The sequence below is a fragment of the Lepidochelys kempii genome, chromosome 21 (assembly GCF_965140285.1).
Source record: "Lepidochelys kempii isolate rLepKem1 chromosome 21, rLepKem1.hap1, whole genome shotgun sequence".
Taxonomy (NCBI): domain Eukaryota; kingdom Metazoa; phylum Chordata; order Testudines; family Cheloniidae; genus Lepidochelys; species Lepidochelys kempii.
In genome coordinates this window covers 976,491-991,609 of record NC_136400.1, presented here as the reverse complement: position 1 = coordinate 991,609, position 15,119 = coordinate 976,491, and the positions used below count along the sequence as shown (strand labels likewise).

General features: G+C 38.5%; 1 protein-coding gene across 1 annotated transcript in view; it reads right to left on the bottom strand.

The window, feature by feature from the left end:
- Positions 1-5,097: 5,097 nt before the first annotated feature.
- Positions 5,098-15,119, bottom strand: part of TRIM33 (tripartite motif containing 33) — an 81,041-nt gene continuing 71,019 nt past the window's right edge. The window contains exons 14-20 of the mRNA XM_073320068.2: positions 14,657-14,816; positions 13,410-13,756; positions 12,746-12,869; positions 11,721-11,795; positions 10,869-11,021; positions 8,809-8,859; positions 5,098-8,720 (exon numbers count right to left, since the gene is read on the bottom strand). Of these exons, the coding sequence (XP_073176169.1) occupies positions 8,508-8,720; positions 8,809-8,859; positions 10,869-11,021; positions 11,721-11,795; positions 12,746-12,869; positions 13,410-13,756; positions 14,657-14,816 (1,123 nt within the window). The 3' untranslated portion in view covers positions 5,098-8,507. The remainder of the gene's footprint in view (positions 8,721-8,808; positions 8,860-10,868; positions 11,022-11,720; positions 11,796-12,745; positions 12,870-13,409; positions 13,757-14,656; positions 14,817-15,119) is intronic.

The window sequence follows — 15,119 nt, the reverse complement described above, 5'->3', positions numbered from 1 at the left end:
CTGCCTTCGGCCTGAAGCTTCAATCACACACTGGTGCTAGAACTCCCAGAAGTCAGTTGTTCTCTGCTCACAGGCATCATCTCCTAGTGCTCAGCCTCATGCACAAATATTAGAAAATGACCAACTTCACTGCTAAATACTATCATTGAGGTTCCTATACTGCCTTGAACTCAGCCCCTTCAGTTGCACAGCACATACCTCCTGTTGCACCACAGGCATGAATGGGAGGAGGGGTTAGTTATGCTGTTCTCCCCACTATGGACCAGGCCATGCAGCCCGGCAAATTGCATGGCCAGCGAGTTACTCCCGTTTGTGAGGACCATGGGCTGCTGGGCACTGGGATTCACGGGCTCTCTTTTTGGCACTGTGAACAGCTTCTGCTCTACTAGTCAGACACTGACAACTGTAACAGGGCCCATGTGGATCACCTGCAGGGACAAAGCCAGGGCAGCCCCAGCAGAGTCAAACCTCTATATATGGTCAAGACCCTAGAGGGCAATACAGAGCCCCTCTGGTAGTGTGGATCACAGCAGCACTAATCTGGCATATCCCTTCTGAAAGGCTGCATGGTAAAGCAGAGAAGTAGCCTCAAGCAGAAGGGTTTATATGCTTTTTTTTAATTCCCACCTACTGGTTGTTTTTTTGATTCATGTAATTGTCCAGTTATTTTTGAAGCCTGCTAAGGAATTAGCCTCACTGATGCATTGTGGTGGTGAGCTACACAGGCTAATTCTACATAGAGTACTTCCGTTTATCAGGAGGAGTTTGGTTTAACATGCTTTGTTCCTGTATTATGGGAGAGAGTGAACAGGAGCGTAATGGCACACAACCCAACCCTGAATACAGGCCTTCAAGCACTGGAATACTCAACCATCTCAACTGCCAACACCACGCTGATTTCTAAAATTGCATTCTGCAGTAAGGAGAGGGGAATGACTAAAAGAAGGCACTTTGCAGACACCAGCTAATCTCCACCCTGGGATAAGAGCATTCTGAAATCGCATTTTCTCTCCATGGAAATAGTTCTTGCTAATGCTGGAGTGTCTCGGCCAGGGGCAGTAACTGTGCCATGGTTCCAAACTTAGTTTTCCTCATCACAGGCTAAGTGGCTGTCTTCAACTGCTGGTGTTTTGGAGGTACGGGGGAAGGGGTTAAAAGCCTAAACCTTGACAGCTGGAAACCAAACTCTCCTTTCTGATGTAGGGAAGATTCTGAATCTCACTGAAGCAAGCCAGGACAAAGGTCACCAAAGAGAAACAAGCTAGAATGAAAGATGAAGTCTATTCCCAGCAGATTGAATGGAGACAGACATGTTGGTGCTGAAACTGACAGAAGAGAGTCCAGCCACAGGGGCAGGCCAGATGAACAGCACAGTAGGAGATGGAGCAGATGGTCTAGCCAAAGTGCTGACAAGGCTGAGTCTGTTTTCAATATGCAGAGGGGAGAACGCACTCAACTTTACAGACTAGCTGAAAGATGCACACAATGAAACCTCCACCCCCAGAGCTCCCATGGGCCTGTTATCCCTGGACCCCTAAGTCCCAGCACTTAGGGAGTGCCTGTTTAAGACAGGAGATTTTAGCAGATTTAGATTTAATCTCATGAAAAACTCCCGAACTGCAAGAACAGTGGGACAATGGAGCAGACGCCTGGGAAGGCTGTGGAAGCGCCTTTCCTGGAGGTTTTCAAAAGGAGGCTGGGTAGACATCTACCTTGGATGGTTCAGACCAGAGGTTCTCTAACTTTCTGGACTACTGCACCCCTTTCAGGAGTCTGATTGGTCTTGCCTACCCCCACATTTCACCTCACTTAAAAACGACTTGCTTAGTACAGTACTGAATCAGACAAAAATACAGAAGTGTCACAGCACACTATTACTGAAAAATTGCTGTCATTTTTACCATATAGTTATAAAATAAATTGGAATATATTGTTTTTGCATTTCAGTGTATAGTATATAAAGCAGTATAAACAAGTCATTGTCTGTATGACATTTTAGTTTGTACTGACTTTGCTAGTGCTTTTTATGTAGTGTGTTGTAAAACTAGGAAAATATCTAGATGAATTTATGTACCCCCTGGAAGACGTCTGTTCTCCAGGGGTATGGGTACCCCTCACTGCAAACTACTGGTGTAGACCCAACAAATCCTGCATCTTGGCATGGGGCTAGGCTAAATGACCTTTGTGGTCCCGTCTAACCCCAGTTCTACGACTAGTGGCAGATTACAGAGCCAGCATCTCAAAATGTGCAGCACTGGAAACCTTTCTAGATGCATTTGTGGGAATGGGGATCACGGTGGACACAAACGTCATCTCTTTAAAGACAAATGCTAGAGCTGATAGCGAAAGACTCTTACCCAAAAGACAACAGTTTGCTTTCAGATCCATCCATCTTTCTGCTACAGCCCACCACAGATACATGTGTTTGTGGACAGTGCTCAGCTGAGAGCACAGATTTTCAATGGATGTGTTTGCAAGAAGTAACACCTCGTATTTCAGCAAAATCTTAAGTTAACACTGCTTAGTGCTAGAGATGCAGCACCTTCTATCTAGGTGGTTGCATGGTACCTGGTCACCACCCAAGCACTTGAAGAAATCAATCTCTTTCCATCCCACCCACAGGAGGAGACTTAGTCAGTGGGGCTTTAGTGTGCAGGAGCAATGGTGTGTTAGGTGTAGAAAACTTGGCTTTCCCAAGCGTTTCCCCATCCTAGATTTTAAGGCCAGAAGGGACTGTTGTGATCGTCTCACCTCCTGCAGAACCCACAACCACAGGACTTACCAGAATTCTTGCTTAAAACTAACAGCTGTGGTTGAATAGGGCACACCTGAGGAGGAGTGGTTTTGCATTTAGTTCTGCATGTGAGAAGGCTTGTGGTCATACCTGGGACAATAAACAATTCTCCTCTTTCCAAGACCTCTCTTCTACAAATAGGACAGAGCTGACTGCAAGGTATAACAGCCAAACTATCTGGCTTAACCACCGTCATGAGCAAGCAGCTATTACCCATGCTGAAGTGTTCATGGTGGTGTATGTGTGCACACGTCAGACACTTTTCTACAAGCGCTCATGCAGATAGCATTCAAACATGAGAGCCTCAACAACCCAAGAGGAAGAACTTTCAAAGCCATGCAACCTCCTTCCCTCACACTCCCCAGAACTAAAGTTCTAGATAACTTCCTACCATTTAGCTACCATTCAGAGACGGCCCTCTCCAAAACAATAATTGGACAAGCCAAGAATGCACCTTCTGGTACTATCCAGTCTAGTCTCATTTTAAAATGAGTAAATACACAAACCATGATGGAGAGATGGGTGGCAACAGCAAAGCCAAAGGAGGGAGAGAAACAAGGACCATTAGACAAAAATCATGCTAGGAATGTGCTTTACACCTTGTCCTGTTCTAGCTCATGCGCCAGATACTGCTCTCTTCTTTATTTGATAGACAGTCTTGCCCAACAATGGAGTTTACTTTTATTTGTACAAACTTTTGGTCTAAGTATTTACTGTTACCCACTATTGTGAAAATGACTTATCAAAATACATTTGTACCTTCTAAAGGTTTAGTTCAGATTTGCAAAAAAAAACTCAAATTGAAAAATTCTGCATTTTTCTAATTTAATAGAAATAACCAAAACAAAGTGGTTTTCAAACAATGCTTTAAACTGATCTAGTACAACTTCTACACCACATTCCAGAGTATTTAACAAGAAATATTTACAGGCAGCTAATGTATTAAATAACCATGAAAAGAAAAAACTTGCCTTTATTACACACCAGCAAAAAACACAGGAACAGAACAATTAGAAACTGTAACTGTTAAAGTTAAATATGATTATTCAGATAATACAGTATCACAGAAACAGCACTTTTTGAAGAATCATACTGAAGGATGACCAAAGTTAACTATGTGCAAAAAAGTTTAATTGCTGGAAACAAGAAATTATTGAGATTGCTGTGAAGTTAACCCTTCCATGAGTATGCTTACATATAAAATTAAAACAGGCTTGCAATTGCACAAATCTTTATAGGCTATATACATGTTTCATGATGTTTTGAACTTAAGAAATGTTCACATTCGCAGACCATTACCAGACATGCATTTTATTTTTTTATTCCTTTAAATTTAGGTCACACTCTAGAGAGAATGCTATAATAAGTCAGCCGTATAAAATTCTTTTAGTACCTTTCCTTGTATAAATTCAGTTAATTTTAAAGAAAGCAGCCTTCGGTTGTAAAGATCATTCAATAGAAAAGGGCAAAACTGCATTTCATACATTTAATAGTTTAGTTACAATAAAGATACCCAAATTAACTGCAATTTTTGAAAACTATTTTGATTCAGATACATTAAAAAGCATATAAAGGAGGACCCGAGTAGGCAAACCCAAGGAATTAAGATGGAAGTGTTACTGTACATGCATTTTTGACAAAGTAAAAGAAATTGCCATATCTGAAGTTACAATGTCTATGTTTAGTCTGAAATATGTCTATGTAAACTGTGGCATATACATTTTTTAAAAAAGTACCTCCATTATTTACTCAAACACCTACTTTTTAAAAAAATATGTAACTTTCCCCAATTTTTAAAATAAAATGCCACACTATATTGTCAATAACTCCTGCACACTTTGTTTTAAAAGCTAGACTTGGTGATATGCATACAAACTTTCCTATAAAACCACTATCCAAAGGAAAGGATTCCTGTCATGCTAATAGGCAACAGACAAAGCAGTTTTATTGCTTTTTCCAAGGAAGAGAATAAGAAAACAAGAAAAATAGCCTACATCCAGTACATCATACACGCAACTTTAAAACACTGTTGCCATTACCTAAGCTTAAATAGGATCAGCTAATAAACTGGGTTATACAACAGAATGGTAAGTTTGGGTTAATTTTAAAGATCTCAGTTAGTTCTGGTAGCTTGCAGAAATGTTTATAAAACATTTCACTGATCCAGTGTTGAGTATGTTGACATACCATCAGTGCCATACCACATAGTATTAATGGTGACATTTCACAAGAAACAAGCTATCTACACTTAACAGAGCATTTGTACTTTTAAAAGTTAGAGGAACAACCTTTTTGGATAGTAACTCAGCCTTAACATTGCATGGTAGGCCATTTAATTCCAGGGCACAGTTAAGTAAGAGACCTGAACCTATGTAGCTGGTTAAATTAACACTAATCACTAGTAATTTACATGGCAGGATACCTGCTGAGGTAATTGAGAAGTCCACAATTAGCACACTGTACGCTTTTCACTCCTGTTTCAAAGCAAGTTGCCTTTTACTTTTTTGGATTAACTTAAACTGCAGAACCATTTACAACAAAAAGTGAGATGCGAATGATCTTTTTACAGGAGCATTTAAAAATCAGAGCATATAGTTATATCACATGCCAAAATATCTTCTTGCTATCACATTAGAACATTGCAACTGTGCAGATAAACTATGATGCATGCACAGTGCACCCTAATATCTGCTACAAGGCTTAACCTTAATGTAAGGCATGTTCTAAATTCCAATGTAGCTCACAACTTTTATTTGCATCTATTGCACACACATCCTTCAGTACCTATCAATTGCCAAACAGAGGCCGCTCCGAATGTGTCCAGATGTTAATACAAAATTAATCAACTTGCTATTAAGTAAAATATATGCAAACCGGCACAAATACATTTTGGCTGAGTGAACTCTGAACAGTTCTAGGATAAATTTATGATCATAGTCTAAGGGAAGAAGCAGCAGATTAATGTAGCTTATATATCCGTCAGCATCCTTTATGAACGGAACCTAGCTAATTCCAAAAAGTTACTCTGATTTAGTATATTTGGAGTACCAAAAGGGAAAGAAAAAATGAAAAATATTTACTTGAGTGAATTGTTCTTCATTCTCATTTACTTGATTGGACTGTTCATTAAATTTGTTGTACACAAGTTAAGAAAATTTAAGATTTCTTGCCAACAGTTCAAATTTCATATAATCAATAGCAATAATCTTTATGGTCATCTGCAGAGATTAAAGGAAAAACTGGATAACGGGCAAGAATAAAACTTGAACTGTGACCAGGATCAAAGTTCAATGTCACTAACTGTGGTTTGTAGATGGAACTAATGGAATACAGGCTACTTTAAAGTTTAACAAAATTCCTCATAGTGAGTCTACCTGTTTATATGGAGCAGAACAAATCTAAAGTGTCTGAGAGGTTATATCAAAATGTTAAGACATCTGCAGAACATAGTGTTTAAATGCCATAAAATCTGGCAACACAAACTGAAGACAATCCACGAAATCTCATTTTCCACTGTTAATTCAATAGTGAATATTCCTTTTCAAATTGACAAGTTTTTCTGAGATAAACTAGAAACTGACAGGGAATAGGTGATGAGTGTAGTCACTAAGTGATCTAATCTTACCAAAAGGTTAGAATTTCCTACGCATACTTCCCATCCTTCTCTTCTGACACTCAAAGGTTTAACAAAGTGTCACTACATGAATGTACATAAGTATATTTTTAAAGAAGTTGAGTAACTACTTTTTGCATTCAAATATAAATGGTTTATAATGATTACATTTAATGGGACAAAATCCTTTGAGAAATCATCATTTGAACAAAATAAAACAAAAGGATCCAACACTTTTGTTCAAGTGTAAAGTTAAGGTAACCTAAGGAAGTAAGACAAAGCCGTAAATGCCTTCAAATCCCTTTCATTATTTTAGAGGGGATTTAGTCGCATGTGAATTAATTTTTTTTCTATGTAAATATAAAATTAATCCTAAGTGTTTTGCATAAAGAATTTTTTAGAGCATCATTTATGTTGATTCAATACATTTTTTGCTAAAAATATTTACCTCTACTTTATGGTTAAGTTAAATCTTTCTTTACATGCAAAGTTTGTCATATGACTCATTCATGCTGAATGTTAAAAAAAAATCATTTGCCACAGATCTGCTGTATTTAAGCAAAATTTCATGTCAAATTTACATTCTGGTCACCCTGATCTGGTCTGCGTTCACACAAAGGACTGTTTCATCTTATTCTAACAAAAGATTAATCTGTACAAAGGCTAAAAATTACATTTCTTGGTGCCAATCCTTGCAGATCAGGCCAGTAGAGGAAGTTTAACCAGTTCATTGTGCGGGTATGTCTACCCACAAATGCTGCACTCAAGGGAGTTTTCAATGGGAAGGTATAGCAGAGGTGCCTACTTTATACAGAGTTCGGATGGGGACTGATCTATTTTCAGAATTCAACCAGAAATCACTCAAAATTTCAAACCCTGGTCTGTGCAAGTGCTCCATTTTGTGGCTGGATAAGTAACCCAATTCCAACAGGTTTATTCTGATCTTTCTAGATATTTCACTCATAAGCTGCTTCTGAAGAAAGTTCTGAGTGGTTCTCTAATAAAATTAGATAGAACCTCAATATGAATGCAATGATAGAAATAGACAGCATATATTACCAATCTGCTCTTGATAGGAACATTAGTAAGAATACATATAAGCTTAAAAACAGCTCAGCAAATGTTGCTGAGCTGCAAAAAATTTCAGTCCACTATTTACAAGTAAGAAAGTGAATACAGAAAATTTTACACATTTGGTAGTCAGGTTATTGTTTGCCAATAGTGGTCTATCAGAAACGGATATTCGGGAAGACTGGAAAGTCACCAGTTATCTTCTCAGCCTAAATAGGTAAGTACAGAAAATTATATAACTAATATTGGCGCTATCTGCCTCTGCAGGGGGATTTGGAAGAGACAATAAAATCTTAAGAATTCCAACAAGAAATGAATTTAAGTGTTCTGTGCATAGGACTCCATTAATAACTATGTATGAACCCTACTGAAAAGCGTTCATTGCAGCCAGGCCTAGTCCTGCGTGTATTAAGAACTCACACTCCTGCACTTGCCAATTTAGAACAGTTTAATGATCATTTGTAATGTTTCTATACATAAAATGTTGTAAAGAAAGCAGAATCTAGATATTTGAATTAACACAGAAGATCAGTTACTCACAACATCACTTAAATGAGAAGGTGATAAAAGCAATGATGCAATTCACACTTATAAGTTCACACAAGAGGGGATTTTTTAGCAAAGTTTCTTACAGTTTAGACAGCAGTCCATCATGAAAGTGATATACAGTTGCTGTATTGGTCCAGTCTTGCAGAAAAGTTCACTAAGCAGCATGACAGTCCACTTATCTGTACAAGGAGCATCCTATATCAGCTCTGCATCTTTATCAACATTCACTCACCTCCAACTGTGAGAACATGCCAAGAGTGTCCTCGGGAAAAGAAAAGGGAATTCCAAGTAATCCAACCCCACAAAAAATTACAACCGAACTTTTCCCCCTTTGACAAGAATGTTTCTGTACACAGTTATTGTAATCTAATACTGTCTAAAAGCTATCAGCTTCTTCAAAATGACCACTGAAGGCATGATGATATTCCAGGAACACTTAAATAACAGTTTTTACAATAGGTTTAGGTCCGTATCATCAGATTACTTTATATGCACTGGTCTTTCATCTGATTTTAGACGTTTTCTACGCGGCTGTATAAAATCTTCATCGGAGTCCTCAGTTATTTCACCATCATCCTCTTCCTGCTCAAATTCAGGCAAAGGTTGGAAGGTCCTGTCTGGGTAGATGTCAGTAAGTTTATCTTCAAAGTACAACGCAACTGCCTTCCCTGCCTGTGCTACTTCTGAATCAGCCTGCAAATAAAAAAAAAAAAAAAAAGGAATATTCACCTGTTGGTAATGCACATCCCTTCACCAAGTGTGCGTGGTCTGAAACGCTTACCTTCAAATTAATCTCTTGTGTTTCTGCATAAACTTGAACAACTTTCATCATCTAAAAAGGATACCAGAGTCAAAAAAAATGAAATTATAATCCTTTCTAAAGTTATGAGATTGCATAGGGTTGGATGACTAAAGTTAGCCATAACAGGAAAAACAGATTGTTATGACCAGATAAGTATAGTTCTAAAATTCAGTGTTGTATAGGTCACCCTCTTTATAAGGCCGGTTCAAAAATCTATGGTTCATGAACCTTTGGCAAGATATGAAACCATCGTATAATAAGCGGCTCCCGGTCATGTTAAAACACATTATAATAAACGCTCATGACAACATTCCTTTATTATAAAGCTCAGTTGCCCAGAATGTTATCATGGAAAGTAAGTGCTCTATGCTTCAATCATAACAGAAGAGCTCCTGCATAAATCTTCTCTATAAAAGAAATGAGAGTGCATTCTTGTGGATCCATTTCCACTTTGATTACCTTCATGTGTCAAGCTATAAAAATGCATGAACTATATCTGAACCTGTGTCATGAGTAAGGATCTGGTTTATATCATGGTGGTCACCACTATCATGGATCTGTAAATTTTGCTATTTATATAGACCCTGCTGCCACACATTAACAGTTCATTAGTTCACTGTGATCTAGTCCTCTTTGAAAGAGACTAGTTTAAAGCCAACTAATGAACTTTTCATGTGGACCCTGTTGCCCTATATTAAACGTTGGTTAGTTTGCTTTGATCTAGCTCTGTTTCAAAGAGGACTACATCAATGTGAACTAAAACTGTTAATGCATGGGAGGAGGGTCCACAAGGTGGCCACGATCATAGCATGAAATTCACCTGACAGATAGTTATAAAGAGCTCAAGTTCAAAGTGCATGTGTTTAAGTCTATTGTGCAAAAGTGCCTCATTCTGAAACTTGTTTTTAACTGTTATTTTCACTATTCCAGTATTTTACATGAGGCTCAGTCAGTTTTAAACATAGGTTTGATTGCTCCAAAGGGCCTCTCTCTGTGCAGAGGACAGAAATGCTTTTTAAACATCAGAAATCTGAAGTTATACATTGAAGAGAACTATCAAGGTCATTTCACCATCACTAGGGCCCATGCAAGACCATTCCCTACAGTACATTCTGCAGGCCTTCATGTGATCTTGCTTTAAGTGTTCCAGAGATGGTCATTCTCCCCCACTTCTCTCCAGGACTATTCCAGGGGGCTCAGCATCAAGGACTTTTCTGTGACATTCAGATTAAATTTTCCTTTTCTTTGTTCCACTTTATTACGGTTATACGCTCTACACCACCTGAAGTGGGACCTCCCCACTAGGGATTCACACTCTTCAGCTCTTCCTGTGAGCGAGTTCTTCCCACAGCTACTGGAGCATCTATCCACATTCCTCAGAAAAGTTTTACATCCCTGTGCGGACTACCCATTTAAGGTCTGCTTCTGTGCCAGACTAGACATCTATGAGCCAGACGGAGAGAGAACGGCCAGATCTTTTGGGGACTAACAGAAAGACTTTTGGGGCTCTGCTTACAGTTATGAAAGCCTGATTCTGGGAGCTCAGGAAGAGACAACCAGTAGGGGGTTCTCTCTAGATACGCTTTTTTCCTTAGCGGTACAAGTTTATGGCATAATATTGATAAGCATTAATGGTATATTCCATTTGGAATATTTTGGAGGACTGCCCAATTTACACCACACCACAGGTCTCAGCAACAGCCACAATCCAGTCAAGATGCGCCAGCCAGAATGCCTTAGCAAATAACTGCTCCCTCACATCATGAATTTAATCCCTAAGTACAGCTATTGCAGAGTTCACGACTTCCCACAAACACATGTAAAAGTTTTCCTTCAGTGGACTTTATAGCCTCTTCTAACTAAAACCGTAGGCAAGATCTGTCATTACTTGGTTTGTATTTACTTATAAAGGGTCCGACTCTGCATCTGCTCCACACATGGAACTCCCACAGACTGAAAACTGGAGTTCTGTGTGAGGCAGCTGTGGAATCAGCATAAATCTCAATCCAAAAATGTTTACAGTTTGGAAGTTAACATACTTCATTAAACCTTTCACAGTTCTTGAAGATCAGCCGGACATCTGCCACAAAGTCGTCAGGAGTTTGGTAGTGCTGGGAATGTTTCTTTTGCAGCTTCTTTTTTACTGTAGACAAATCCATTGGTTTCTTTATAATTTTATAGTAGTTTGGTATCTGTGAAGAAAGCATACATCTAATCACAAACCACCAAAAAAGATTGATATGCAATTTTTATACTTCACAAAAGGAGAATTAAAGCTACTTATCAGAATATCAAAATAGCATCCAGCCAACCCCATCATAGCATGTACACACAGGGAACAATCAGAAGCAACTACCTCAGTTCATAAGGAAGGAAAGAGGGCAATCGGAGGTTTTATTAACACAACGTATTTTGTTATATTTTAGTGCCGGTTATTAGTATTCGGGAGAGAAACTTGTGTATAAAGATATTAGACCATCGCTATCTTTTCCAGAATAATTAAAATAAACTTGTTTTACATCTCAAAATACAAAACTGCCAAGCAGATCAGATTTTTTGGTTTAATTCAAATGTTTCTTTTAAAGCCTCTTGCTAAGCATAAATGGTACAATATTTTGCATTTTATAAGATATCCCTAATCCTCTCCAGTTCATTCAGTTATTGCTATTGGGAAGGATTTTTTTAATTAATGGGTTTAATGGTTCAGAAGTACCATGCTAGATAAGACCAGTGACATTTTCAGACTTGTTTTACTCCAGAAGTATCTCAATGACAAATATGGCAAGAACAAGCAACTCATTCCAAAAAACAAAACTTGTCACGACGGTGGTCTTTTGGTGACATTGCTGACGTTTTATTTTTTCCCCAGTTTCATGTAGCAGGAGACTCACCGAGGCTGGGACTGGCTCCTGGAATTCAATGCTCAGCTCATGGCAATATAGGTAAAGCAGGAGACGTTCACATTTCTTGCAAAGGAACAAAAAACTTCAAGTGAATATCTCTTTTTAATCCTCAGTCTAAAAACTGATACTTAACTAATTTAAATAGGTTCAGATTATGTAGTCTCAATAGTAGAAAATGAAGTCCTACAAGCCTAGAAGCCTCTTCATTCAAAGAGTGTAAAAGGTAACATTTATAGAGTGCTATATTGTTGGAGGAGAAGGAAAGAGTGCCTTTACTTTGGCTCGCACAATATACTTAATATAAAAGCTCTTGACTCCTTTTTTTGGCTTTCCTTTCCCCAAAAGAAAGCTGGGGTTAATAAAACAAAAATTGCAGAACAAGGCAATACATTAAATAACCAAATTAGAACAGAGCAACTGTTCAATGACACTGTTACTATTCATATTGTTAAATGCAACGGAACTACACTTCGGTCTGAACTATTCGTTTAATTCTGGATTTATGAAAAATCTGAAATTCCATTCAAATAATTGTTTTCAATATTTCCCCTCAAACATTTCCTTAATTCAATTTTTTGGTAAGTTTCTCTGAAGAATTTATTCATGATGAAGAAGTTCTAAGGACTATTCTGACTGCTGATTCAAAACTCCTGATTCTCCATATATAAAGCTAGAAATCATTTGGACACAGTCAAGACATTTTGCCATATACTTGCTCTTAGAAATACCTATCAGCATGTCTCCCCATGAATTTAAGGCATCAAATTTACATATTGTTATGTAGGTAGGTTAAAACATCCATGTTAAATCCACAAAAGAGCTTCCAATTAAAAACTTGTAGAAGGTATATTAAAATTAACTTTTAAATGTGAATTAATTTTATTAGTTGTGTGCTCACAGAAATTTTAACCCACTGGACAAGTACAGCGATAATATAGGGATGCCCAGTAACAATCAATCAAGTCAAAGGTGACAGTTTTTAGATGCAGATACCTACAGTATTTGACACATACCCTTTGGTCCACAGGACTTAAGCCTTGTGCTGTTTTCCCCTTCTTACTATGTTGCAAATTGTCACAATCATATTCTACTTCAGGTTTGCTTAGATCTCTGCAGAATGTACATATCCACTCCCCACTAAATAGGAAGAGAGACAATTAGTCCAGGAATCCACCAGAGATTACGTGGGTAAAAAAAACTTTACCCACGAAAGCTTATGCCCAAATAAATCTGTTAGTCTTTAAGGTGCCACCGGACTCCTTGTTGTTTTTGTGAATACAGACTAACACGGCTACTCCCCAATACTTGACACCAGAGATTACGTCTACTACATGACCACTATGACGTTTCTACAGCTTCTATGCTTTTCAAAAGTTAAGTTGTACTGCATTAAAGACTCCTCCAGTGTAGAATTTACCATGGTGTAAGTGTTAAATCATGTATGCACCAAACACTCTGTGCACCACTTTAAAAATCACTGGAAAATACTGACATTGACAGAATCAGCACAGAACAGCTATAAAGCAAAATAAATCCTAAGAACAAAGACAATATACATGCTAGGGAAGTTTTTATGCTATTCATGGGCACTGAGGTTCCCAATTCTGAGTTTCACTGTGTGAATAAGCCCACAAAACTCTTTTTGGGCACCAGTAACATTATTTTAATTTCTGGTACCTTGGAAAGCTGAGAAGTGTTGGTACATGACAAGTGAGGTGAAACACTTTGGGGCACTTTTCACAACATAACAAATCGCCTCCATTTTGGCATACAGCACACCAGTCTTCATTTGGATCATCCTCTTTGTTGTTGCCTTCTCCTCCAATTCTAGCTGACCGATGCATTAGACTTCGCACTGGCGATTTCCCATTTACAAGACTATGTCCAGACTGTTTGCAACTTTCACTTAAATCTGTTGGTTCAGTTTTTACATGATTTTCAAGACTTCCTAATGCTTCCAACTCGCTTTCCAGATGCAAGTTAGTGGAGAGAGGTGGTGTCAAGCTGCTCTCAGGACTGCTAAGCTGAAATAAAATTACTGCATGAAAATCTGCAAAGAGATCAGTTTTACAAATACATCTTTCCTCATATGGTTGGAATCAGAAGCCATCTGCTGCTTACTAGCACTTCAAATTAAAATGCTTCCCAAAACAAACAAATATTGGCAATTCATTGTCAGATATTTGAGTTACATACTATATGGAGAACAAGCATACCTTATTTTTTATGCTAAATTGCATAGGACTTTAATAGAGTTACAAACATTCAGTAGATTGATCCTGAGAGAACATGCCAGTGAATTATCAGAAGCTTTTATTAGCTAGAGATTAAAAACGGTAAACATACTAAACCCTTGATGGCAGTTTTACTGAGATCCCAAAGACAGCACCAGCTGGGGGACTAGCCTGCCTCTGGCTCGATGCATCAGCTGTTCAGCATGTATACCAAAGGACAGAATAAAGTCCTAAGTAAGATGCCAATTTGAGATTAAGCTCCGATTTGTTTCTACTGTACTGCTTTCACTGCTGTATTACCTGACAGCAACATATGTAACACTTGGTAGGATAGGACGCCTTGCACAAGATACTAGGTCAAATCCAGCCCAGCTCAGTAGCAAACAAAACTGCTACAATCTGATATCTGTATGGGGGCATGCATCAAAAAAGTGGGAATCCTAGTCTTTTTGCCAGTAGACTGATGTCCACCTCACTACACCCATCAACACTGTTGGCAGCCTTAGCTGCAGTTTCAGCAGAGGTATCAAGGAAACTGAAATGCCCTCATCTCTCGAACTGGCCCATACAGAACAGAGTTTAGGGATGTTACTAGGGGCTGGTATCTTGCCCTTTTGTCTCCAGGGCTGTGAGGCACCTTTATGGATTTCCAAATTCTTAAAGATGCCATTGGGCACAGGGCAACTTTACCATGCATGCACTCCTCCTGCCATCCTCTGTTTTTTCTTGCTTCACTGCTCCTGAGAAACTGCATATCTCTTCCTCTGTCCCTGGCTCTTGCTTGACTTTCACGTGGTCAGACTTGAAATTAATGCCAGTCTTTTCAGCAGTTCTGCCCGATGAACCACAGCTAGAAAGACAAGAGTACATGGAAAGATTAGCTGCAATTGAAACTGACAAAACACTAGTCAGGGATGATCTAGATTTACTTGGTTTTGCCTCCTCAGCGCAGCGTGGACTTGACCTCTCCAGGTCCCTTCCAGTCCTACATTTCCATGTTTAAAACAATTTAAGGGAATGTTTCAAAGCCAAAGCTATTACTGTGAATTTTCTGATGTCTACATTTTACAAAATACAAGGACAGACATCTGGCAACATAATTTTTCAATAATTATTTTCCTGTATGTATTCACTTCAATTAAGAGGTCATAGT